The sequence below is a fragment of the Chiloscyllium punctatum genome, chromosome X (assembly GCF_047496795.1).
Source record: "Chiloscyllium punctatum isolate Juve2018m chromosome X, sChiPun1.3, whole genome shotgun sequence".
NCBI classification, from domain to species: Eukaryota; Metazoa; Chordata; class Chondrichthyes; order Orectolobiformes; family Hemiscylliidae; genus Chiloscyllium; species Chiloscyllium punctatum.
The window spans coordinates 18514079-18540543 of record NC_092791.1 but is presented as its reverse complement, the minus strand read 5'-3'; the positions used below and the strand labels follow the sequence as shown (position 1 = coordinate 18540543).

Genomic DNA, 26465 nt, shown 5'->3' with positions numbered 1-26465 from the left:
TGTGAGGAAAAACTCTTTTGCCCAACAAGCCATTTGGATCTGGAATGCCCAGGCTGGAAATATGGAGGGGACAGGTTCCATTGAGGAGGGCATCAGATGGTTATTTGGATAGGAATGGTGTGCAGCGATATGGGGCAAAGGTACTGGCTAATGATGCTCATTAAGAGAGCTGGAGCAGGCACGATGGGCCAAAAGGCCTCGTTATCCACCTTAACCATATTCTGTGGCTCTGGGAATCTCACTCAGCCTGAGGGCAGTGGAGATCTGGGTCAGAGTGGTGCTGGAAAAGCACAGCAGTTCAGGCAGCATCCGAGGAGCAGGAAAATCGACGTTTCGGGCAAAAGCCCTTCATCAGGAATAAAGGCAGTGAGCCTGAAGCATGGAGAGATAAAGGGGAGGGGGGTAGGGCTGGGGAGCAGGTAACAAAGAGAACAATGGGTGAATGGAGCTAGGGATGGAGGTGATAGGTCAGAGGGGAGGGTGGGGGAAGGTAACAAAGAGTACAATGGGTGAATGGGGGTAGGGATGGAGGTGATAGGTCAGAGGGGAGGGTGGGGGAAGGTAACAAAGAGTACAATGGGCGAATGGGGGTAGGGTTGGAGGTGATAGGTCAGAGGGGAAGGTGGGGGAAGGTAACAAAGAGTACAGTGGGTGAATGGGGGTAGGGATGGAGGTGATAGGTCAGAGGGGAGGGTGGGGGGAAGGTAGCAAAGAGTACAATGGGTGAATGGGGGTAGGGTTGGAGGTGATAGGTCAGAGGGGAGGGTGGGGCAAGGTGGCAAAGAATACAGTGGGTGAATGGAGGTGATAGGTCAGAGGGGAGGATGGGGGAAGGTAGCAAAGAGAACAATGGGTGAATGGGGGTGGGTTGGAGGTAATGGATCAGAGGGGAGGATGGGGGAAGGTAGCAAAGAGTACAATGGGTGAATGGGGGTTGGGTTGGAGGTGATAGGTCAGAGGGGAGGATAGGGGAAGGTAGCAAAGAGTACAGTGGGCGAATGGGGGTAGGGATGGAGGTGATAGGTCAGAGGAGAGGGTGGGGCAAGGTAACAAAGAGTACAGTGGGTGAATGGGGGTGGGGTTTGAGGTGATAAGTCAGAGGGAAGGATGCGGGAAGGTAGCAAAGAGTACAATGGGTGAATGGGGGTGATAGGTCAGAGGGGAGGGTGGGGGAAGGTAGCAAAGAGAACAATGGGTGAGTGGGGGTGGGATTGGAGGTGATAGGTCAGAGGGGAGGGTGGGGGAAGGTAGCAAAGAGTACAATGGGTGAATGGGGATGGGGATGGAGGTGATAGGTCAGAGGGGAGGGTGGAGTGGGTAGGTGGGAAGGAAGATAGGCAGGTAGGACAGGTCATGAGGACAGTGCTGAGCTGGAGCCGGGGGTGAGGTGGGGGGAGGGGGAAATGCAGTGAAGATCTGTCGAGCGAGCAATATCTTTGCAAACCATGCCTGTCCTGAGAGAAACAGCGTTCCATTCCTTCTGGACTCAATATCGAGTTCAACGCCTTCCGGGTTTGAGCTCTCCTTACCCCTGTCCCCACACACAGTCTGCCATTCCCCCACCCCATTGTTTGTCACTAACAGTCTCCACCCTCCCAGTCAGATCGTAATCCAGGGTCAAAACATGTTGCTGGAAAAGCACAGCAGGTCAGGCAGTGTCCGAGGAGCAGAAAAATCGACGTTTCGGGCAGAAGCCCTTCATCAGGAATCAGATTGTAATCCACTCCTTTGTCTGTCCAATTGCTCTTCTGTCTCTCTTTGGTCTCTATCCCCACCTATCGTTTACGCTTTCACACACCTCCCCCCCCCCCACCTTATCTTCTGCATAAAAGCCGCCATTTTATGAGCTCCCATCAGTCCTGCCGAAGGGTCACTGGGCCCGAGCTGTTCACTCTGATTTCTCTCCAAAAGTGCTGAGCTTTTCCAGCAATTGCTAGGTTTGTTGCAATGGATACGGTGGTGACCGCACAGGGGTAACCAGCTCTCACTGTGTGCATACAGGGTCTTACGCAAGTTCCAGTACCTTCTCAACCCAAGACAAGTATTCAACCTGGCGAAGGATGGCCCAAAACCAGGGTAAGGCCAACTCGGCTTTGAAAGCATCGCTCACGTTTCAACGAGACGGCATTTACCAAGTGGAAACGTTTCTTTGATTTAAAAGCATTTGCTGAGCAGTTTCTGGTCTCCGTGCCCTTAGTGCGCGTCACACAACAGAAGGTGTAACGCAATATACCTGCTGTTCCATCAAAAAGTGGGGGGGGATTGCCTTTATTTCTCGCCTGGTTTGACTGTGTCCTTTCTGGCTTTTGTTGCTATGGTTACCGAATGCAGGCTTCCCCGGAGACCAGGCCAGGGGGCCCAGTCAAAGCAGATTTGCTGTCTCCCGGTTGAGCTACCTGTCTGCACGGGGCGGGGCAAGATTCAAAGCAACGATCTGGCATTTTACTGTGACCCTCTGCCAGTGAGGTATTGGTGGCGCCAGCTGGCACGCAGGCATCTTGACCAGCTCTGGCCACCCCTCTGCCAGAAAGAGGGCACAGTGGAGCTGGGCAGAGGCCGCCATGTTTAGCCAGTTTCTGACGAGGACGGGCAGGTGTGGCACTGTGACGTTTGGTTCCCTCCACGCGAGAAGGCCTGGTTGGCAGCGGGGGTCGGGGGGGGGGGGGGGGGTGCGGCAGATCCCTGGGTTGAGAGAGGCAGGCATTGAAGGTGAGCTGTGATGTCAAAGCCCATCGGGCACTGCCACTGCATTGGATTTGCGAGGTGACTGAGAACAGCGAAACCACCAAGACTCATGCCCACAGTGAATGCCAGGGTGGCATATGCCTGCAGGGGTCCTGGACCCGATTGTGATCTCAGCAGCACCCAGACAGTGGGGTGAGAGGGTAGTCACTGCGTGTGTAGGCTGCTTATCGTGGTGGGTCACCTAGCACTCACTGCTTTGACCGTGTCATATGTAATACTGACTGCCGCAAATTGACAGCAGAACCGCCAAGGCCTGTGGGAAGGCCGTACTCCTGATGAGATGCCAGCACTAACACACGAGCAACAGGTGACATGAGACAACTGGCCAAGGGCCTCCCCCCGCTCCACTCCTTCCCAGCCTCTTCTGGATAACTCCTGTTTTGTCACTTGGTTCCGACTTCCTGTGTGCATGGCTTCCAGGGACATCTTTTAAAAGTTCATTCACGGAATGTGGGTGTCACTGGCTGGGCCCAGTATTTATTACCCTGTCCCTAGTTGTCCCTTGAGAAGGTGGGGGGTGAGCTGCCATCTTGAACCGCTGCAGTCCATGTGCTGTAGGTTGACCCACAATGCCCTGAGGGAGGGAATTCCAGGATTCTGACCCAACGACACTGTCGGAACAGCGATATATTTCCAAGTCAGGATGGTGAGGGGCTTGGAGGGGAACTTGCAGGGGGTGGTGTTCCCATGTATCTGCTGCCCTTGTCCTTCTAGATGGAAGTGGTTGTGGGTTTGGAAGGTGCTGTCTGAGGATCTTTGGTGAGTTTCTGCAGTGCATCTTGTAGATGGGACACACTGCTGTTACTGAGCGTCAGTGGGGGAGGGAGTATGTTGGGGGCAGAGGGTGGGAGAGGTGTTGGAGATGGGGTAGGTGTTGGAGACAGGGGGTGTCGGAGGGGGGTTGGGGAATGTTAGGATGGGGGCATTGGGGGATGGAGCAAACTCCACTCCTTTTGCCAGCTCCAACGTTGGCAGCTGGCAGTAAAGCTCCCTCTTGTCGGCGTATTCCCCGTTCCTGACTCTGAGGGCAAGGTTAATGTAGATCTCCGAAACATATTGCTGGCCAGCCCCTACCCCGGCCTGGGAGGCGGGGGGAGGTGTAGGTAATGATACCCGGCGGGGGGGGGGGGGTAGGTAATGATACCCAGGGTGGGACAAGCCCGGAGCAGACATAGGAAAGGAGCAACAAATAGGGTCAGAGGAAACAAGACATAACGGGAGGCCACTCAGCCTTCCTAGGCTGCTTGCCCATTCAGTACGATCATGACTGATCTCACTTTAACCTCAACTCTACATTCTTATATATCCCTCAATAACCTTTCATCCCCTTGCCAGTCAATCATCTAGCTCCCTCTACTGTAGGAACATTGAAAGGTTTTACATCCACGGCCTTTTGAGGAACTCCAAGTAAAGGTTAAGGTGTATGATCTTCCAGCCGCGACAGAGACCTGATTACAAGGGGACCGAAACATTCCGGGTCATGTGACTTTTCAAAAAGGCAACTAGGAAGGGAAGGGTGGTGGGGTGGCTTTGATAGTATGAGGTGGGAAGGGTGGTGGGGTGGCTTTGATAGTATGAGGTGGAGTCAATACAACAGCAAGAAATGATCTTGGATCAGATCTTGCAGAATCCATGTGGATAGAGGTGAAAAATAACAAGAAGACACCGGTGGGAATTCTTGAGAAGCTCCCTCATGATAGCTCTTCTATAGGACAGAGAATAAATCAAAAGATAATGATGGCATATTAAAAACTGAGACACATTAATCATGGGTGACATTAATCTTCATGTGGGTTGGGATCGTCAGATTGTCAGAGAGGGAGAATTCATTGAGTGTACTCGGGACAGCTTCCCGAAAGAATAGGTTGTGGATCTAACCTGGGATCAGGCCTGGTTTGGGTCTGGTGATGTGTAATGTGTAATGAATAAAGGATCTCAGAGTAGAAGGTTCCCAAGGAAGCAGTGAGCATAATGCAGACGAATTTCGCGTTCAGTTTGAGATTGAGAAACTTGGTTCAGAAACAGCTGTGCTAAACTTAAAGAAGGCTAATCCATAAGGCAAATCTGTAAGGCAAACACGGTTGAGGAACAATGGGAGACCTTTCAAAACGAGTTCACGGCTCACAGCAGAGATATATCCGAATGAGGAAGAAGGAGCCTCCGAAGGGGACACACTATACGTGGTTAACCTGGGAAAAGATCAGATCAAATTGGAAGAGAAAACACCCTGTTAGGCCTCACTGGGATAATGTACTGGAATTCCAGCCCCATTATTCCTGCATTCATCCATAAACATTAAAGATTTTTTTTTAATTCCCCAATATACCTGACTTTCAGACCCAGGAGAGGACTGACAACGTAACAGAACATTACGATTTATTACATGTAATTATTCCAGCTAGAGGGAAATAATTATCAACTGTCAAAAAATAGCTCAGTTAATTAAAGCTCTAATTACCTGAGAAACTCCCTGACTCACTCACATACAAACACACACACACGCACAGATACACACAGACACACACGCACAGATACATACACACGTGCACAGATACACACACACAACACACACACACACACGCACAGATACACACAGACAGACACACACGCACAGATACACACACGCACACACACACGTGCACAGATACACGCGCACGCACACACACACGTGCACAGCTACACACAGACAGACACACACACACATGCACAGATACACACGGACAGACACACGCACAAATACAAGCACGCACACACACGTGCACACATGTGCACAGATACACAGACAGACACACACACACGCACAGACACACACACACGTGCACAGATACACACAGACAGACACATGCATAAATACATGCACGCACACACACGTGCACAGATACACACGGACAGACAGTCAGACACACACACACACAGATACATGCACACAAACATGCACAGATACACACAGACAGACACACACACACAAATACACGCACGCACACACACACGTGCACAGATACACACGGACACACATACACACATGCACGCACACACATGTGCACAGATACACACAGACAGACAGACACACGCACAGATACACATGCACACACATGTGCACAGATACACATGGACAGACAAACATACATGCACAGATACGCACACGCACACATGCACAGATACACACAGACACACACACACATACACACGCACACACATGTGCATAGATACACACAGACAGACAGACACACACGCACAGATACACGCACACATACATGTGCACAGATACACACAGACACACACACAGATACACACATGTGCACAGATACACACAGACACACACGTGCACAGATACACACGGACAGGCAGATACACACACGCATACACACACATGTGCACAGACACACACTCACAGATACACACATGCACACACACACGTGCACAGATACACACACACACACGTGCACAGATGCACACACACACACACAGACACACATAGACAGACACATGGAGGATCATAGAGATGTACAACACAGAAACACACCCTTCAGTCCATCTTGTCCACAGCCAATCTAGTCCCACCTGCCAGCACCCGGCCCATATCCCTCCAAACCCTTCCTATTCATATACCCATCCAAATGCCTCTTAAATCCTGTAATTGTACCAGCCTCCACCACTTCCTCTGGCAGCTCATTCCATACACGTACCACCCTCTGGGTGAAAAAGTTGCCCCTTAGGTCTCTTTTATACCTTTCCCCTCTCACCCTAAACCTATGTCCCTCTAGTTCTGGACTCCCCCACCCCAGGGAAAAGACTTTGCCTATTTACCCTATCTATGCCCCTCATGATTTTATAAACCTCTATAAGGTCACCCCTCAGCCTCCGACGCTCCAGGGAAAACAGCCCCAGCCTGTTCAGCTTCTCCCTATAGCTCAAACCCTCCAACGCTGGCAACATCCTTGTGAATCATTTCTGAACCCTTTCAAGTTTCACAACAGCCTTCCTCCAAGAGTGAGACCAGAATTGAATGCAGTATTCCAAAAATGGCTTAACCAATCCCACACATAGATGTGAGCACACCCACAAATACACAGACACACAGGCATGCATAAACACACAGAGATAGACACACATAGACATAGACACACACACATAGACAGACACACACAGACAGATATACACACACACAGACATACACACACAGACACAGACAGACATACACACTTATACACAGACACAGACAGATGTAGACACACACACACAGACAGACACTGACAGACATACACACACACACAGACACAGACATGCACACACACATATACACAGACACACACACACACAGACATAGACACACACATCCTGATATACAGGAAAATAAACATGGGTTATGAACTGAGGGAAACACTGGGAAAGCAGCTGAGTAGTTCCTGTTTCCAGGGGTCGCTGCGATGAGTTGTATGATTCTGGTGCTGATCAGAATGCTGCTTCTCAGTCACCCTTCTGTGGATGCAGGGGACACAGGGTGTCTGGTTCATTTATAAAAGCTTCTCTGACATAATCATTAAAAATTGCCACTTGCAGCAACTGCTGAAGAAAAAAAAATCAACTGTTTTGTTTCCCCCCTTCAGACTGAAAGTCTCTTTGTATCTCGCTCACAGTTCCATGGGGAACTGGACATGGGTCCATAAACTAATCTGCTACTCATCTGCACGCAACCCTCTGTCTCCAGTTCATCTGCACCTTCTGCTAGGGCACACACAGGATTAGTGGGAACACAAAGGTTCGGGAAAGTTTGACAAACCAACAAAAGCTGACTCAAAAAGATAACAAGGAGAGAGGAAACAAAAATTGAAGGAAAATTTGCAATTCATATCAAAGTGAACAGCGAGAGATTCTTTAAACGTATCAAAAGAAAGAGAGAAGCTAATATTAAGGTTCTTGGTAGTGGAGATGAGCAGAGAGATCTCGGTGTCCAGGTACATAGATCCCTGAACGTTGCCACCCAGGTTGACAGGGTTGTTAAGAAGGCATATGGTGTGTTAGCTTTTATTAGTAGAGGGATTGGGTTTCGGAGCCATAAGGTCATGTTGCAGCTGTACAAAACTCTGGTGTAGCCACACTTGGAGTATTGTACAGTTCTGGTCACCGTGGAAGGAAGGATGTGGAAGCTTTGGAAAGGGTTCAGAGGAGATTTACTCGGATGTTGCCTGGTCGGGAGGGAAGGGCTTATGAGGATAGGCTGAGGGACTTGAGGCTGTTTTCGTTAGAGAGAAGGAGGTTGAGAGGTGACTTAATAGAGACATTTAAGATAATCAGAGGATATGATAGGGTGGACAGTGAGAGCCTTTTTCCTCAAATGGTGATGGCTAGCACGAGGGGACATAGCTTTAAATTGAGGGGTGACAGATATAGGACAGATGTCAGAGGTCGTTTCTTTACTCAGAGAGTAGTCAAGGGCGTGGAATGCCCTACCTGCAACAGTAGTAGACTCGCCAACTTTAAGGGCATTTAAATGGTCATTGGATAAACATATGGTTGATAATGGAATAGTGTAGGATAGATGGGCCGCAGATTGGTATCACAGGTCGGCGCAACATCGAGGGCCGAAGGGCCTGTACTGCGCTGTAATGTTCGATGTTCTATGAACTTTAGCGATCAAGGCTGGGAAATAATAATGGGGAATCAGGGAGGGGCAGTGGAAGTGAATAAATACTTAGTCTTCACAGTAGAAGACACAAATAGCATCCCAAAATTACGGACCAATCAAGGCCGGGGGGTGGAAGGGGGAATGGAGGAAAGGAAATAAAGCTAATAGCTATAACAAGAGATAAAGTATGAGTGAAACTAATGGAATTAATAACCGATAACGTTCCCTGGACCCGATGGAATATATCCTCAGATATTAAAAGGATGATGGTAGTGGATACTGGGAGTAATCGTCCAGGAATCCTTCGATTCTGGAGAAATCCTGGAGGATTGGAACTCTGTCAATGTAACACCTTCATCTAAAAAGGGAAGGGGACAAAAAACAAGGTGATTATAAGCCAGTTAGCTTAACATCTTTGATTGGGAAATGTGAGAGTCTGTCTTAAAGGATGTAATAGCAGAGGATGTAAAATGATTAAGCATGATTTAAGGAAGGGGACAATCACGTCTGACAGATTTACTAGAATTCTTTGAGGAAGTGGATTGATAAAGGGAAAACATGACTTTGGCGACGTACCACACACTGGGCTACTTAATAAGAGAAGAGCCTGTGATGTTGGAGCTCATATATTAACGTGGATAGATGGCTGGCTAACTGTTAGAAGATGGAGAGTTGGCATACAAGAGGCATTTTCAGGATGCCAACCTGTAACTAGTGGATCAGTGCTGGGGCCCCAGTTATTTACAATATGTCCTTATGACTTGGATGAGGCAAGTGAACATACTATAGCTAGGTTTGTGGGTGACATAAAAGTAGGTGGGAAGGCAAGTGGTGAGGATGGCACACAGAGTCTGAAGAGGGAGAGGGACAGGTTAAGTGAGTGGGAAACACTCGTCAGAATATAATGCAGGAAAATGTGAGATCATGCATTTTGATCGTAAGAAGAGGAAGAGTTGAATATTATTTAAATGGAGAAAGACTGCAGAAAGCTATAGTACAGAGGGTTTTGGGAATCCTCATCCATGAATCCCGAAAAGCTCGCATCCAAGTTCAGCATGTCACGGGGAAGGTAAATGGAATGTCGGCCTTTATTTCAAAGGGAATGGAGGAGAGAGGGAAGGAGGTTTTATACAAGGCACTGGTCAGACCACAGCTGGAATCCAGGGGTGATGGGGAAAAGGCAGGAAAGGGGAGTTGGGCATTATCAGATCCTCGATGCGAATGGTAGAGCAGACTCGACGGGCTGAATGGCCTCCTGCTGCTCCTCCATCTTGTGGACTCCTGAAATGGTTTTGTCATTTCCTACCTGCCCCAGGAATGTTTCAGCCACGGGCCCTTTGAGGTGGAGCGTGTCATAATTTCAGGTGCATCTTTGTGACATCGGAAAGATGTCTTTCCCTTTGCGTTCCGATGAGGAAAGGGCCAAGAGTGTGAGCAAGGGCTCCGAGATGAGCACCTGATGTCGAAGGGATAGCGGCAGTTGGTGCGTGCTGAAAGGAACGAAGCCCAGACTCCACACTGTCCTTCACTAGCCACAGCCAATTGGAATCACCGCACCACTGAAAGGGACTCTTCAATCCCTCACAATGCTGCCATGTCTATTCAATCCCACTCCCACTGCCCTCCACCTCCCAGCCCCCATAGCCCTGGGACTTGCGCTCCCCAGCAAGTACTTATCCCCTTTTCAAAGGTTTGTCTGGCCCTGTACTAGGGCTATCACTGATTTGGATGAGGGCCAGGGTGTAATGTATCCAAATTTACAGACGATGCAGCAATAGATGGGAAGGGGGTGTTATGATGAGGACATAAGGGATATAGATAGGTTGGGGGAGTGGGTAAAGTCATTGCAGGTGGGAGTTTAAAACACATCCGAGGAGGGGTGTGATAGCATTGGAGAGAGGGGCAGATGGAGATTTACCAGAATGTTGCCTGGTCTGGAGCAAGGGGGATTTACCAGGATGTTGCCTGGTCTGGGGCAGGGGAGATTTACCAGGATGTTGCCTGGTCTGGAGCAAGGGGGATTTACCAGGATGTTGCCTGGTCTGGGGCAGGGGAGATTTACCAGGATGTTGCCTGGTCTGGGGCAGTGGGGATTTACCAGGATGTTGCCTGGTCTGGGGCAGGGGGGATTTGCCAGGATGTTGCCTGGTCTGGGGCAGGGGGGATTTACCAGGATGTTGCCTGGTCTGGGGCAGTGGGGATTTACCAGGATGTTGCCTGGTCTGGGGCAGTGGGGATTTACCAGGATGTTGCCTGGTCTGGGGCAGGGGGGATTTACCAGGATGTTGCCTGGTCTGGGGCAGTGGGGATTTACCAGGATGTTGCCTGGTCTGGGGCAGGGGGGATTTACCAGGATGTTGCCTGGTCTGGGGCAGGGGGGATTTACCAGGATGTTGCCTGGTCTGGGGCAGGGGGGATTTACCAGGATGTTGCCTGGTCTGGGGCAGGGGGGATTTACCAGGATGTTGCCTGGTCTGGGGCAGGGGGGATTTACCAGGATGTTGCCTGGTCTGGAGAGTTTCAATGATGAAGAGAGATTGGACAGACTAGGGTTGTTTTTCTTTGAGCAGAGCGCATTGAGAGGGGGTTTGATTGAGATGTATAAAATAATGAGGGTCAAAGTTAGGGTGGAGAGGATGAAAGTTTTCTTGTTGGTGGACAGATTAATGACCTGGGGCGTAGGTTTCAGAGAAGGGGCCAGAGGTTTCGAAGAGATGTGAGCAAAGGCAGAGGGTGGTGGGGAATCTGCAAGCCCCTGCCTGTGAGAGTAGGAACAGCAGAAGGCCTCATTACATTTACATAGCATTTTGCCAAGCCCTACAACAGGGCTACGGGCCAAGGGCTGAGAAATGGGGTTCGAATAGTGAGGGAGGGGCTGAAGGGCCTTTTGCTGTGCTGTAGATCTCGAAGACTGTAATGTCGGGAGGTGTCAGCTCATACACTTTGGGCGGAAGAATCAAAAGGCAGTGTGTTATTTAAATGGAGAGAGATTCCAGAGGATGTGCAACACTGAGGGTTCTTGTACATTTATTTAATTATATTCATTCATGGGATGAGGGCATTGATGGCTCGGCCCAGCATTTATTGCTCATTCCTAATTACCCAGAGGGCAGCTAAGAGTCAATCACACTGGCTGTGGGTCTGGAGTCTCGTGTAGGCCCAGACCAGTTTCCTTCCCTGAAGTGAACCAGATGGGATTTATCCTGACAATCAGGAGTGGACTTATGGTCATTATTAGTCTCTTAATTCCAGTTTTTAAAAAAAAAAATTTGAATTGAAATGCCACCAACTGCCATAGCAGAATTCGAACCCAGATCCCCAGAAGATGACCTGGGTCTCTGGAATTACAGTCCACCATTAATACCACTCGGCCATCACCTTCCCATTAAAACACAGAACATTGGCGTGCAGGTGCAGCAAGTAATGAAGAAGACAGATGGAATCTCGGCTTTCAGTTCTCAGGGGGTTGGAGTTGAAAAGTAGGGAAGGCTTGTTTGAACGGGGTAGGCCGTACCTGCAGGATTATGTACAGGTTTGGCCCCTGTGTTTAAGAAAACATGGACTGCCATTGGAAGCAGTGAAGAGAGATTCACGAGGGCTGATTCCTGGGATAAAGGGGTTTATTTATCATGATCGGATCACACATCAGACCTTTATTCATTCAGGTTGAGAAGAATGAGGGTGATCTTATTGGAACAGACAAGATTCTGAGGGGACTTGACAGTTTAGTTGTTGAGAAGATGTTTTCCCCCCAGTAGTGGGGGGGGGGGGGGGGGGGGGGGTGGGTGCGAGGTGGTTCCAGAATAAGGGGACACTCACTTAAAACTGAAATGTGAAGGAATTTCCTCTCCCACAGGACAGGGAATGTCTGGAATTCTCCACCCCCCCCAGAGGGTTGTGGAGGCAAACTCACTGGAAGTATTTAAAGAGGAGGGAGATGGAGTTCTGGAAGATCGAGGAGTTGAGGGCGATGAGAAGCTGTGAGGAATCAGGAGTTGTGGCCTGGGGCAGGTCAGCCATGGCAGAGCAGATGTAATGGCCTCTCCCTGCTCCTATGTCTAACCTCTGTCCGTTCAGACAGCACGGCCCAGATCCCGCCAACTGGCTGCATCAGACAAACAGTTCCTCAGGTCCTCCGGTTCCACTCTCCAATCTACACAGAGGTGTCAGGGGGACTGGCGGGGCATGCGTCGGCCTCCTGATTCCCATGGCGCTGACCTCCCTTACTCCAATTGATGCCACAGCGAGCAATGGGCACTTGAGGGATTGGAGCAACTGGAGCAGGACCCACAGGCCTTCCCCAGAATGGGATCATGAGCCAAGATCGAGTCATATCGCACAGAACAGACCCTTCAGCCCAACCAGTCCGTGCTGACCATAATCCCAAACTAAACGAGTCCCACCTGCCTGCCTCTGGCCGATATCCCTCCAAACCCTTTCCTATTCATGTCCTTATCCAAATATCTTTTAAATGTTGTAACTCCTCCTCAGGAAGGTCACTCCACATTCTGTAAAAAAGTTGCTCCTCGTGTCCTTTTTAAATCTTTGTCCTCTCGTCTTAAAAAATATGCCCCCTTGTCTTGAAATCCCGTACCCTAGGATAAGGACCCTTGCTATTCATCTTAATTGTACCCCTCATGATTTTATATACCTCTATAAGGTCAGCCCTCTGCCTCCGACGCTCCAGGGAAACATAAAAGTCCCAGCCTCTCCCTGTAACTGAAAGCCTCCAATCCCAGCTATCCTTCCAAGAACAGGGAAACCAGACCGGGTCAGAGTACTCCAGAAGCAGCCATATTGCTGTTAGCTCTCCCTGCCGTATCGCCCACAGCTCCTGTCCTCCTCAACAGACCTTGCAAAAGCTCCCTGCAGCCATGCCTCTGGTGGACCCTTGGACGCCCAGTCTCAGTTATCCTCAGTGAGTTTTGAGAAGATTTGTAGCTCAGGTGGAGGATCTGGATGTAGGTTTGCTCGCTGAGCGAGAAGGATCATTTCCAGACGTTTCGTCACCATACTAGCTAACATCAGTGAGCCTCCGGATGAAGCACTGGTGGTATGGCCCGCTTTCTATTTATGTGTTTAGGTTTCCTTGGGTTGCTGATGTCATTGCCTGTGGTGATGTTATTTCCTGTGGTGAAGTCACTTCCTGTTCCTTTTCTCAGGTAGATGGGGTCTAACTCGCTGTGTTTGTTGATAGAGTTCCGGTTGGAGTGCCATGCTTTAAGGAATTCTCGTGCGTGTCTCTGTTTGCCTTGTCCTAGGATGGATGTGTTGTCCCAGTTATTTTTGCAACTTCATCTTTGTTGTTGCGGGGGGAGGGGCGAGGGGTGTAAAATTCCTGTCAATGGTTTAAACTTGCTCTCGGTGCGACAGAAGGTCAGCGGTGCCTGCTACGCACTCTAACGCCGACAAAACATCTCTCCTGTTCCAGTCAGGAGTGAACCCTCCCCTTCAGGGGACCCATCATTCTGGGTGAGTACCTTCAGAGTTGCTTGCTGCCTCCTGATTTTGAGTCGCCGTTCTCGTTTAGGAAGTACAAGGACAAGCACAAAGGCAATATGGACGAGAGGAGCCATATTAACCCGGGAGAGGGTGCGGGTTTGGTGGGACTGAGCGTTCCGCAAGCGAGCAATCGGTCCACCCCCACGTTCTCAAGGGGGCACAGCAGTCCTCCTCACAGACAGCGAATGCAGCTCCACCGAAAGGCCGTTTAGTGATAAAGCCATGGCCTTCCTCCTTCTTCACTCGCTCAGCCTCACCGTTCGCCGGTCTGTTCTCCCAGTTTCCTCCCGCTGCGCCATTGATGTACCATGTGATCCGCAGCTCTGGCGTGCCTGAGAACCTTTCAGCGTTTTCGGGGCGTCGCTGCCAATTTTCAGCGTGATTGGTCCACTCTCTTCCCCCCCCCCCCAACCCCCCGTGTGGGGCGATGCCAAGCATTTCGATGGCAGGCCCCAATTGTTTGGCTGGTTTAGCAACACGTGCAATCTCAACCCCTCCTGAAGGGGGCATGTGCTGGCCGTGAGTCAGCTCAGCCTTGTCATCACCTTCGACCTGTAGCCCGAGACTGTGGTCTTTATCGACCAACTGGGCCTCTGGGAGGAAGGTGGCTGACACGTGGAAGGTTTTGCACCAATTGGCCTTACTTTGATGATCTGAGGCAGTTTATACAATTGGATACAAAATTGGCTTCACAACAGGAGACAGAGAGTGATGGTGGAGGGTTGGACTGGAGGCCTGTGACCAACAGTGTTCCGCAGAGATCACCGCTGGGTCCACTTTAATTTGGCATTTGACAATATGGGAGGTATGGTTAGTAAGTTTGCAGATGACACCAAGATTGGAGGTATGGTGGACAGTGAAGGTGGTTATCTTAGATTGCAAAGAGATCTTGATCAATTGGGTCAACGGGCTGAGGAGTGGCAGCTGGAGTTTAATTTGGATAAATATGAGGTTTTGCATTTTGGTAAAACAAGACCATAATTCTATTAGTTTTAATATAAAAAGGATAGACCGGATCTAAAAGTTGAAGTTCTAAATTGGAGAAAGGCCAATTTTGATGGTATTAGGCAAGAACTTTCAAAAGCTGATTAGAGGCAGATGTTCGCAGGTAAAGGGACGGCTGGAAAATGAGATAACATTTTCTCAGAAATGAGATAACAAGAATCCAGAGAAAGTATATTCCTGTCAGGGTGAAAGGGAAGGCTGGTAGGTATAGGGAATGCTGGATGACTAAAGAAATTGAGGGTTTGGTTAAGAAAAAGAAGGAAGCAGAGACAGGATAGAACGAGTGAATCCTTAGAGTATAAAGGCAGTAGGAGTATACTTAAAAGGGAAATCAGGACGGCAAAAAGGGGACATGAGGTAGCTTTGGAAAATAGAGTTAAGGACAATCCAAAGAGTTTTTACAAATACTATAAGGACAAAAGGATAACTAGGGAGAGAATAGGGCCCCTCAAAGATCATCAAGGCGGCCTCTGTGTGGAGCCGCAGGAGATGGGGGAGATACTAAACGAGTATTTTGCATCAGTATTTACTGTGGAAAAGGACATGGAAGATATAGACTGTAGGGAAATAGATAGTGACATCTTTTGAAATGTCCAGATTACAGAAGAGGAAGTGCTGGATGTCTTGAAACACAATGGTGAATAAATCCCCAGGATCTGATCGGGTGTACCCTAGAACTCTGTGGGAAGCTAGGGAAGTGATTGCTGGGCCTCTTGCTGAGATATTTGTATCATTGATAGTCACAGGTGAGGTGCCGGAAGACTGGAGGTTGGCAAACGTGGTGCCACTGTTTAAGAAGAGTTTTAAGGACAAGCCAGGGAACTATAGACCAGTGAGGCTGACCTCGGTGGTGGGCAAGTTGTTGGAGGGAATCCTGAGGGCCAAGTGCTGGCAGGTGGGACTAGATTGGGTTGGGATATCTGGTTGGCATGGACGGGTTGGACCGAAGGGTCTGTTTCCATGCTGTACATCTCTATGACTCTAAGTCAGGGCAGGACATATACAGTTAATAGTCAGGCCCTGGGTAGTGTTGTAGAACAGAGAGACCTAGGGATTGAGGGACATCATTCTTTGAAGGTTGTGTCACATATAGACAGGGGGGTTAAGAAGGTGTTTAACACATTTGTCTTCATTGCTCAGACCTTTGAGTGTAGAAGCTGGAGACATCACATTGAGGACATTGGTGAGACCTCTTCTGGAATACTGTGTCCAGTTCTGGTCGCCCTACTATAGGAAGAGTATTACTAAGCCGGAGAGGGTTCAGAAGAGAGTAACCAGGATGTTGGGTTTGAGTTATAAGGGAGATTTTTCCCTGGAGTGTAAGAGGCTGAGGGGTGATCTTTTATAGAGGGGCATGGATAGGATAAGTAGCAAGTGTCTTTTCCCTAGGGTGATGAGAGGGTATATTTTGAAGATGAGAGGAGAAAGATTTATATAAGGCTCGAGGGGTAACTTTTTTTACGCAGAGAGTGGTTGGTGTGTGTGGAATGAGCTTCGCAAGGAAGTGTTGGATGTGGGTACAGTTACAACTTTAAAAAGACAGGATAAGGACATGAATAGGGAGGGAGATGGGCCAGGAGCAGGCAGGTGGGACTAGTTCAGTTTGGGATTAGGGTCGGCAAGGACTGGTTGGGCCGAAGGGTCTGTTTCCATGCTGGCTGACTCTATAAGTCTATGACAGAGTGGAATAGGCAAACTGCTGAGCTAAGGGAAAGGTCAGTGGGTCTACAGGAGGTCTCTGTTGCTCAGTTAATGCTCTGATGCTTCCCTCTCTTGCAGACTGAAATTCTTTCACGATGTGCCGAATATTCGGGTCTTGGTGTGTGGAGGCGATGGCACTGTAGGATGGATACTTGACTCCATTGGTACTGTATCCTTTAATGACCTTTCACCCCAATAAAAACATGCTGTAAAAATGTCATCATATTTTTATTGTAGAGGGATCCGAAACACACTCAGTCAAGATTCACTTCAAGTGATCTCACAGCAAAATAGACATGCTTGTGTCCAAATGTAACATTTCCCAGGACAGGGGCAGCACGGGGTTAGATACAGAGTAAAAGTTCCCTCTACATTGTCCCCCCATCAAACACTCCCCAGGACAGGGACAGCACGGGGTTAGAGACAGAGTAAAGCTCCCTCTACACTGTCCCCATCAAACACTCCCAGGGACAGGGACAGCACGGGGTTAGATATAGAGTAAAGCTCTCTCTACACTGTCCCCCATCAAACACTCCCAGGGACAGGGACAGCACGGGGTTAGATACAGAGTAAAGCTCTCTCTACACTGTCCCCCCATCAAACACTCCCAGGACAGGGACAGCACGGGGTTAGAGACAGAGTAAAGCTCCCTCTACACTGTCCCCCATCAAACACTCCCAGGACAGGGACAGCACAGGGTTAAATACAGGGTAAAGCTCTCTCTACACTGTCTCCCCATCAAACATTCCCAGGGACAGGGACAGCACAGGGTTAGATACAGAGTAAACCTCCCTCTACACTGTCCCCCATCAAACACTCCCAGGGACAGGGAAAGCACAGGGTTAGATACAGAGTAAAGCTCCCTCTACACTGTCCCCATCAAAAACTCCCAGGACAGGGAAAGCACAGGGTTAGATACAGAGTAAAGCTCCCTCTACACTGTCCCCACCATCAAACACTCCCAGGACAGGGACAGCACAGGGTTAGATACAGAGTAAAGCTCTCTCTACACTGTCCCCCATCAAACACTCCCAGGGACAGGGACAGCACAGGGTTAGATACAGAGTAAAGCTTCCTCTACACTGTCTCCCCATCAAACACTCCCAGGACAGGGACAGCACGGGGTTAGATACAGAGTAAAGCTCTCTCTACACTGTCCCCCATCAAACACTCCCAGGACAGGGACAGCAGGGGGTTAGAGACAGAGTAAAGCTCCCTCTACACTGTCCCCCCATCAAACACTCCCAGGGACAGGGACAGCACGGGGTTAGAGACAGAGTAAAGCTCTCTCTATACTGTCCCCCATCAAACACTCCCAGGACAGGGACAGCATGGGGTTAGATACAGAGTAAAGCTCTCTCTATACTGTCCCCCATCAAACACTCCCAGGACAGGGACAGCATGGGGTTAGATACAGAGTAAAGCTCTCTATATGCTGTTGCTGTCAATAATCAAAGGGAAATTCTCCCGTTCTCCATTGTTCCTGGACAGAGGTGCGACATCGCTCACATGTTCTCAGTGTATTGGCCATCGCTCACATGTTCTTGGCATGTTGGCTATCCTCACATGTTCTCGCTGTGTTGGATATTGCTCACATGTTCTTGGCGTATTGGCCATCGCACACATGTTCTTGGTGCGTTGGCCATCACTCGCATGTTCTTGGCGTGTTGGCCATCGCTCGCTCTGAGCGGACACACTTGCGCAGTCGATTTGCGTGCATTGCATTTCAGGCCAGCTGCTCTTACGCCTGCATTTCCGTAGCGCCCATCTGTAAACGCTACACAGCGTGGGCTCTGAGTTTCTTGTGCTGCTTTCAGGCGTGTCCAGCAACCACTGGGACAAACCTGTCCTTTCGCTTAACGGCAGGCTGACCCGCGTGTTGCGCTAAGTGTGAAGGGAGAGGGGGCGGAGGGAGAGGGTCTTGGGGAAGTGGCTGACGTGAGACTGTTCTGAACCCTGGGAAGCTGTGGCAGTGAGTGGTGGATATCGACCGGTTTGGGGGGGGTGGGAGGGGGAGGCGGGGAGAAGTGGGTTAAGCCTCAAGATATTTGCGCAAATACCCTGCATTTTTTGCCCTGGTGCGCCAGGAGCGATGGCACCATCTGCGCTGCATTGACCAACTGACATGGACCTTGGCCCCATCTGTCGTGGGCAAACCCTCCACTGCTGGCATTGCCAGTAACACCTGAGCTCCAGCGAGACATGTGCCCAGCAAGCAGCGCATGGGGGGGCATCAGCGGGCAGTTGGCGCAAAGTCTCCATTTGGAAAGCCTTGTCGAGAAGCCTCAATGTCCTCGCGTGGAGCAACTGGAGAATCTCCAATGGATGCTGAGCTGGAACAAAGCAACTTGTTGCTCAGGCATTGGTGTTCATGCTTCCACTGGTGCCAGACTCAAGCCTGACGTAACCCACCGGGCCCAGATTGGAGCTGCAGGGTCATCGCCTCCTCCACTGAGTGCCATCTCTCCTTCTTTGAAGAACATCCTTCGGCCTCAGGAGAGTGTTACCCTGTTGCTACGGACCGCCCCATCGTCATTTGCGGGGTAGCGATGCCCAGTTTTTCCCTCTCTTGGCATTGCGCCGCGTCAGCTGTACCTTGGCGCCGGGCTTTTCAAACCCGTCGCCTGAGGTGGTGGAGAGTGCCAAGTGCTGGCAGCTTGGCATTTGCACATTGCGACAGCCCTGACTGACCCTGGACATGCTAACGTGGCACCGTGGGCCATCAAATCCTGCCAGCTGTCTGTGCCAAGAGAAAAAGGGTGGGGGGGGGTGTGGGCAATGATTACCATCGAACAAAAATCTGAGGTGGCGTTGCCATATTCCTGTGGCCCTGAACCCTCTCAGCTGGCCAATGATTTCCTGTCATACTCACCCTCTAGTCAGGCCTGGGGTTTGCATTGTCCATACTCAGTCTCGATCAGCTTCGCTGTCAGTTTAATGTTGCCATAACGAATGGATGTTTGTTTTAATCAAAGCTGATTTTACAACGACCTTTATTTCTCCTTTCAGATAAAATGCACTTTGCTGTGAAGCCACCTGTCGCCATTCTGCCGCTGGGCACCGGGAATGACTTGGCACGGTGTCTACGATGGGGGGGAGGTAAGGGCTGTGCCAATCACAGCGTCTGAATTACACCGGCGGGCAGTTTGTTCCCGTCGTGCTGATCTCTGAGGCTTGTCCGGGGCCTACCAGGTGGAGTTCCCTCCCTCACTCCCTGCTCTTCTTCAAACAAAAGTTCCTCGAAACCCATCTCTTTCTCCAGGGTTTTAGCCCCAAAGGCTTTGGATCGACAAAGGGAGGGGAGGGTCCTGGAGGGCGGTACAGATGGGAAAATCGAGTCGAAGCCACAGTCAGCTGCGAGGGGCTGAATGGCCAACTAGTTCCTGTGGCTCGTGCGACGTAGAGTCAATTTTTTTTTTCCTCTGCGGCGCCTCATGAGAACTTAGTGATGTGAAAGGAGCTATCTAAATGCAGGTGGTATCTCTAGCAGCCGAATGCTGAAGGGGGTAACAGGACCATTAATGACACCAGTCAAGAAGGCCGAAAGGTTGATGAGCACAGTGTGACTGTGTTAAAGGGTCCATCAGACATAGGAGTGGAAGTAAGGCCATTCGGCCCATCGAGTCCACTCCACCATTCAATCATGGCTGATGGGCATTTCAACACCATTTACCCATACTCTTCCCTTAATTCCTTGCGAGATCAAGAATTTATCAATTTCTGCCTTGAAGACATTTAATGTCCCAGCCTCCACTGCACTCCGTGACAATGAATTCCACAGGCCCACCACACTCTGGGTGAAGAAATGTCTCCTCATTTCCATTTTAAATTGACCCCCTCTAATTCTAAGGCTGTGCCTGCCTGATGGAAACACATTCCCAGCGTCCACCCTTTCTAACCCATGCATTATCTTGTCAGTTTCTAGTAGATCTCCCCTCACCCTTCTAAACGCTAATGAATACAATCCCAAGATCCTCAGCCTTTCTTCATATGTTAGGCCTACCATTCCAGGGATCATCCATGTGAATCTCGGCTGGACATGCTCCAGTGCCAGTACATCCTTCCTGAGGTATGGTGCCCAAAACTGGACACAGTCCTTCTTGTACACTTGACAGAACATGAATGATTTAGTTGGAGGAAACTTGAATTTCCGTGTTTCGGCTGTGACAGGGAGCCCTTTAGTGAGAGTTTGACTGATCCCCGGAGGTTGGGCTGGGAGGCCCCTGCTGCTACGTTGTGCATCTCCTTTTCTCTCTTCCTGCCTGGAGCCTGAAGCTGCCAGAAAGATGACCTTGTGACTGGCCCATCGAGGTGCTAGTAGACTCCTTCCTGGTCAGGCTAATGACACCAAGTCAAAACTGACCCTTCGAACATGCTGCAGTTGTATAAGACTCTGGTGCGGCCACATCTGGAATATTGTGTGCAGTTTTGGTCGCCATACTATAGGAAGGATGTGGAGGCACTGGAACGGGTGCAGAGGAAGTTTCCCAGGATGTTGCCTGGTATGGTAGGAAAATCCTATGAGGAAAGGCTGAGGCACTTGGGGTTATTTTCATTGGAGAAAAGAAGGTTTAGGGGTGATTTGATAGAGGTGTACAAGATGATTAGGGGGTTAGATCGGGTTGACAGTGAGAACCTTTTTCCACATATGGAGTCAGCTATTACAAGGGGGCATAGCTTTAAATTAAGGGGGGGTAGATATAGGACTGATGTTAGGGGTAGGTTCTTCACTCAGCGAGTCGTAAGTTCATGGAATGCCCTGCCAGTAGCAGTAGTGGACTCTCCCTCTTTATGGGTATTTAAGCGGGCATTGGATAGGTATATGCAGGATAGTGGCTTAGTGTAGGTTAGGTGGGCTTGGATCGGCGCAACATCGAGGGCCGAAGGGCCTGTACTGCGCTGTAATGTTCTATGTTCTATGTTCTATGTTCTAGAACAGTGCAGCACAGTACAGGCCCTTCAGCCCTCGATGTTAGAAAGAACCTACCTCTGACATCTCCCCCAAACCTTCCTTGAATCATCTGAAAATTATACCCCCATGTGATAGCCATTTGTGCCCTGGGGAAAAGTCTCTGGATATCCACTCTACCTAGTCCACTCATCACCTTGTACACCTCTTTCAAGTCACCTCTCATCCTTCTTCGCTCCAATGAGAAAAGCCCTAGCTCCCTGAACCTTTCTACATAAGACATACCCTCCAGTCCAGGCAGCATCTTGGTAAATCTCCTCTGCACCCTCTCTAAAGCTTCCACATCCTTATCATATCGAGGTGACCATAACTGAACACAATCTTCCAAGTGTGGTCTAACCAGAGCATAACCTCACAGCTCTGAAACTTAATCCCCCTGCGAATGAAGGCCAACACACCATATGCCACCTTAACAACCCTAACAACTTGGGTGGCAACTTTGAGGGATCTATGGACACAGACCCCTCCTGTTCCTCCACACTGCCAAGAATCCTGTCTTTAACCCTGTATTATGCATTCAAGTTCAACCTTCCAAAGTGAATCACTTCATGCTTTTCCAGGTTGAATTCCACCTGCCTCTTCTCAGCCCAGTTCTGCATCCTGTCAATGTCCAATTCCAACCTACAACAGCCCTCCACACTATCCACAACTCCTCCAACCTTTGTGACATCAGCAACCTTACTAACCCACCCTTCCGGTGGGAGGAAACCGGAGCACCCAGAGGAAACCCATGGGGACAATGTGCAAACTCCACACACACAGTCGCCTGAGGGTGGAATCGAACCCAGGACCCTAGTGCTGTGAGGCAGCAGTGTTAACCACTGAGCCACTGTGCTGCCTGAGAAGGTGGGAAGCATACAGTCATAGAGATATACAGCATGGAAACAGACCCTTCGGTCCAACCCGTCCCTGCCGACCAGATATCCCAACCCAATCTAGTCCCACCAGCCAGCACCCGGCCCATATCCCTCTAAACCCTTCCTGTTCATATAACATTTACCTTGAGCTTCTCTGAGCTTTGAACCTTTGATGAGGGCAGTTATCACCAAGTGGATATGCTTAACACATGCACAATGCCTGGATGTGATCACACAGGCTGCTTTGTTCAGTCAGGCTTTGCAATACTTCCAGAAATGTTCCAAGGGTTTGATCAGTCTCAAATGTTGCCATAGTGATTGTAACAGGGTCAGCCAGGTGGACCTCAGAGAATGTGTTCCCTGATTGGGGCCTACCTCTACCACTGCTGCTGCTGCAGCCTGGGCCTTGCCTACACCTGAACACTGTTGTTGGTGCCTGAGGCCTACCTCTACCACTGCTGCTGCTACAGCCTGGGCCTACTCCCGCTGCTGCAGCCTGGGCCTTGCCTACACCTGAACACTGTTGCTGGTGCCTGGAGCCTACCTCTACCACTGCTGCAGCCTGGGCCTCGACTACACCTGAACACTGTTGTTGGTGCCTGAGGCCTACCTCTACCACTGCTGCTGCTACAGCCTGGGCCTACTCCCGCTGCTGCAGCCTGGGCCTTGCCTACACCTGAACACTGTTGTTGGTGCCTGAGGCCTACCTCTACCACTGCTGCAGCCTGGGCCTCGACTACACCTGAACACTGTTGTTGGTGCCTGGGGCCTACCTCTATCACTGCTGCTGCTGCTACAGCCTGGGCCTACTCCCGCTGCTGCAGCCTGGGCCTTGCCTACACCTGAACACTGTTACTGCTCCCTGGGGCCAAAAAAGAAAAAAATATAAAAACAGGTGACTCAGGGGTTCTGTTCATTCTGAGAGCTGGCTCTGAGGGAGCCGGGTCAGTGTCAAGGACTGTCCGTGTCCGTGTATAAATTAAAGGAGGACTTGATGATGGGATACTGGCCTCTGGGGAATTATTTCAGTTGCGAGTGGGCGTGGTGCCAAAAGACCAAAAAGCTATGACGTGGATCTGGGAACAAACCACATCTATTTTGTAAAGTTCTCCAGCTCCAACTCCAATCTTTAAGAGCAATATCCTTGGCATTTTGGAAACACAGCATCATGTCAGTCATGGGGTACTGAGTGGTTACGTCCATTCACCACCTCTTTTCTGACATTTTTATACATCTGTCTCCCCTTCTGGACATGGAGGTGCTGGTGTTGGACTGGGGGTGGACAGAGTCAGATGTCACATGACACCAGGTTATAGTCCAACAGGTTTATTTGAAATCATAAGCTTTCGGACTTCACCTGACAAAGGAGCAGCGCTCTGGAAGCTTGTCACTTCAGGTAAACCTGCTGCACTATAACCTAGTGTCACGTGACATCTGACCTTCCCCTGCTGTGAAGTTGCCCATTTTCACAGAAAGATTAAAAAAGGAAGCATATCACCTTATAGAATCCCCGACAGTGTGGAAACAGGCCCTTCAGCCCAACAAGTCCACAGTGACCCTCCGACGAGTAACCAAACCAGACTTATTCCCCTATGTGACCCCTGACTAATCCACACATTCCTGGGCACTATGGGACAATTTAGCATGGCCAATCCACCCTAACCTGCACATCCCTGGACACTATGGGACAATTTAGCATGGCCAATCCACCCTAACCTGCACATCCCTGGACACTATGGGTAATTTAGCATGGCCAATCCATCCTAACCTGCACATCCGTGGGCACTATGGGACAATTTAGCATGGCCAATCCACCCTAACCTGCACATCCCTGGACACTATGGGTAATTTAGCATGGCCAATCCACCCTAACCTGCACATCCCTGGACACTATGGGACAATTTAGCACGGCCAATCCACCCTAACCTGCACATCCCTAGGCACTATGGGACAATTTAGCACGGCCAATCCACCCTAACCTGCACATCTCTGGACACTATGGGACACTTTAGAATGGCCAATCCACCCTAACCTGCACATCTTTGGATTGTGGGAGAAAACCCACGCAAACATGGGGAGACTGTGCAAACTCCACCCAGACCGTTGCCTGAGGGTGGAATCGAACCCAGGTCCGTGGTGCTGTGCCTCCTGAAGCATCTTGAATTGAATCGAATTAGGTTTATTGTCAGTTGTACTCACATGTGAAAAGTTTACAAGTCAGCATCGACCAGGCGCCATTTGCAGGAAAACGTGCATAGCTACAGCTTCTTGGGAAGCAAGGGGGTGAAAGGTCATGAGGGATGGATGGGAAATTGGGGTCATGCGATGAGCTCTGATCTTCTCAAATGTGGCCTACCCCTGCTTTGGATGTGTAGGTGGGTCCAGCCTGGTTTCACCTGTTGGGGAGTGCTGGTATCAGTTGAGTCTCCAGTAATGTCGGTCTCTGTCTGACTGCTCAATGGCAGGGTACGAAGGAGAGAAGTTAACAAAGATCCTGAAGGACATCGAGGGGAGCTCGCCGATGCTGCTTGACCGCTGGAGCTTCGAGGTGACTGAATCGGTCCCTGAGAAGGGAGATCCTGTCCCTTACAACATCATCAATAACTACTTCTCAATTGGTGTGGTAAGTGCTGAGTTCACTCGCATTTGTTCAGAGATGGTCACAGTGGGTTTTGCCTGTCTTGTTTCCTCCCCCTTACTGGGTTTTGGGGTCATTGGCGTCATTGACCGTCCTGAGAAAAACGAGCCTCTTGCTAGGCCGCATCAGAGGACAGCTGAGCGTCTGGAGCAGGATTTGAGCCAGAAGTCAGGGTGCTTCCTGACTGAGCTAAACCAATACCTGAAAGGAGTGACGAGGAACACAGAGCTTGACCCTCTGGGGGTTTGGCGGGGGGACAAGGTGGAAGGGGGTGCAGTTTGACCTTAATAGCTCCTTGAGAAGGTGGGGGTGAGCTGCCATCTTGAACTGCTGCAGCCCACCTGCTGTGGGTTGACCCTGAGGGAGGGAATTCCAGGACTCTGACCCAGTGATGGTGAGGGGAACTTGTGGTGTGCCCTGCAGATTCTGGCAGGGTGAGTACTGCTTTGTTAATTTGGTGAAGAAGGCAGTGTTTCCTGCCCAGTGCAACGGTGAGGTGGCACAGTGGGCACAGCGAGAGCCCAAGGTGGTGAACTGCAGGGGAGGGTTCAGCAGCACTCTCCTCCCACCAATCCCAGCAACAGGCAGTGAGGCGGGGAGAGTCAGTTAGTGGCTGAGGCCTGCCCAGAAGGCTGAGATGTGACAGTGTGGCATCATGGCTGCCTCCTTGGTGCTGGCAGCAGTCTGGTCCAGCCAGCAGTCGAGCTGCATTGAGACCATTTTGTGTGCTCCGTTGTCATGACACCAGCCTGAGAGCGGGCAAGCCGGTCTCACAATGGGCACGACGTTCGGGCCAGCAGTGGGCCAGGCACCTGACCTACATTCTGTGAGCACACCTTGTGTCCCCTCACTCCCCCTCCGTCCCATCCAAGTCTCAAAAGGTAGCTTGATGGCAGCCCTTGTGTGAGCTCCTCTCTGGGCTCCTGCTCCATGTTGGAGACGAGGATGGAATGAGGTGAGCTGGGTGGAAGGCACCTTGGCCGACTCGGAGGTTATTAGCTCAGAGCCTGCCAGTGACTGCATTCTGATTGCTGCTGACTCTCGTCCTTTTTGTTTTTTGCACTTCAAGGATGCATCAATTGCTCACCGGTTTCATGTAATGAGAGAGAAGTATCCGGAAAAATTCAACAGCAGGTTAGTCAACAGTTGGACGTCTGCAGCAGAATGAGAGTGCGATTAGATACCACAGGGCACTCAATTCACCACAGCTCACCAGCAGGATATATCCACAGTGAGGGAGGTGTGTGTGTGTGTGGGGGGGAGTGAGGTGTGTGTGGGGGGGGAGTGAGGTGTGTGTGTGGGGGAGGGGGAGTGAGGTGTGTGTGGGGGGGGGGAGTGAGGTGTGTGTGGGGGGGGGAGTGAGGTGTGTGTTGGGGGGGGAGTGAGGTGTGTGTGTGGGGGAGGGGGAGTGAGGTGTGTGTG

At 50.3% G+C, this 26465-nt stretch overlaps 1 protein-coding gene across 3 annotated transcripts in view; it reads left to right on the top strand.

Annotated features, from left to right (window-relative positions):
• Nucleotides 1-26220, top strand: part of LOC140471216 (diacylglycerol kinase beta-like) — a 133679-nt gene extending 107459 nt beyond the window's left edge. For 2 of the 3 annotated variants that reach the window (XM_072567140.1, XM_072567141.1), the window contains exons 15-19: nt 2002-2076; nt 16658-16743; nt 19589-19678; nt 24871-25028; nt 26113-26220. In XM_072567140.1, the coding sequence (XP_072423241.1) occupies nt 2002-2076; nt 16658-16743; nt 19589-19678; nt 24871-25028; nt 26113-26211 (508 nt within the window). In that variant the 3' untranslated portion in view covers nt 26212-26220. Of the gene's footprint in view, nt 1-2001; nt 2077-16657; nt 16744-19588; nt 19679-24870; nt 25029-26112 lie in introns of those variants that run through there. The other variant, XR_011956895.1, reaches the window with a different exon arrangement.
• The last annotated feature ends 245 nt before the right edge of the window (nt 26221-26465 follow it).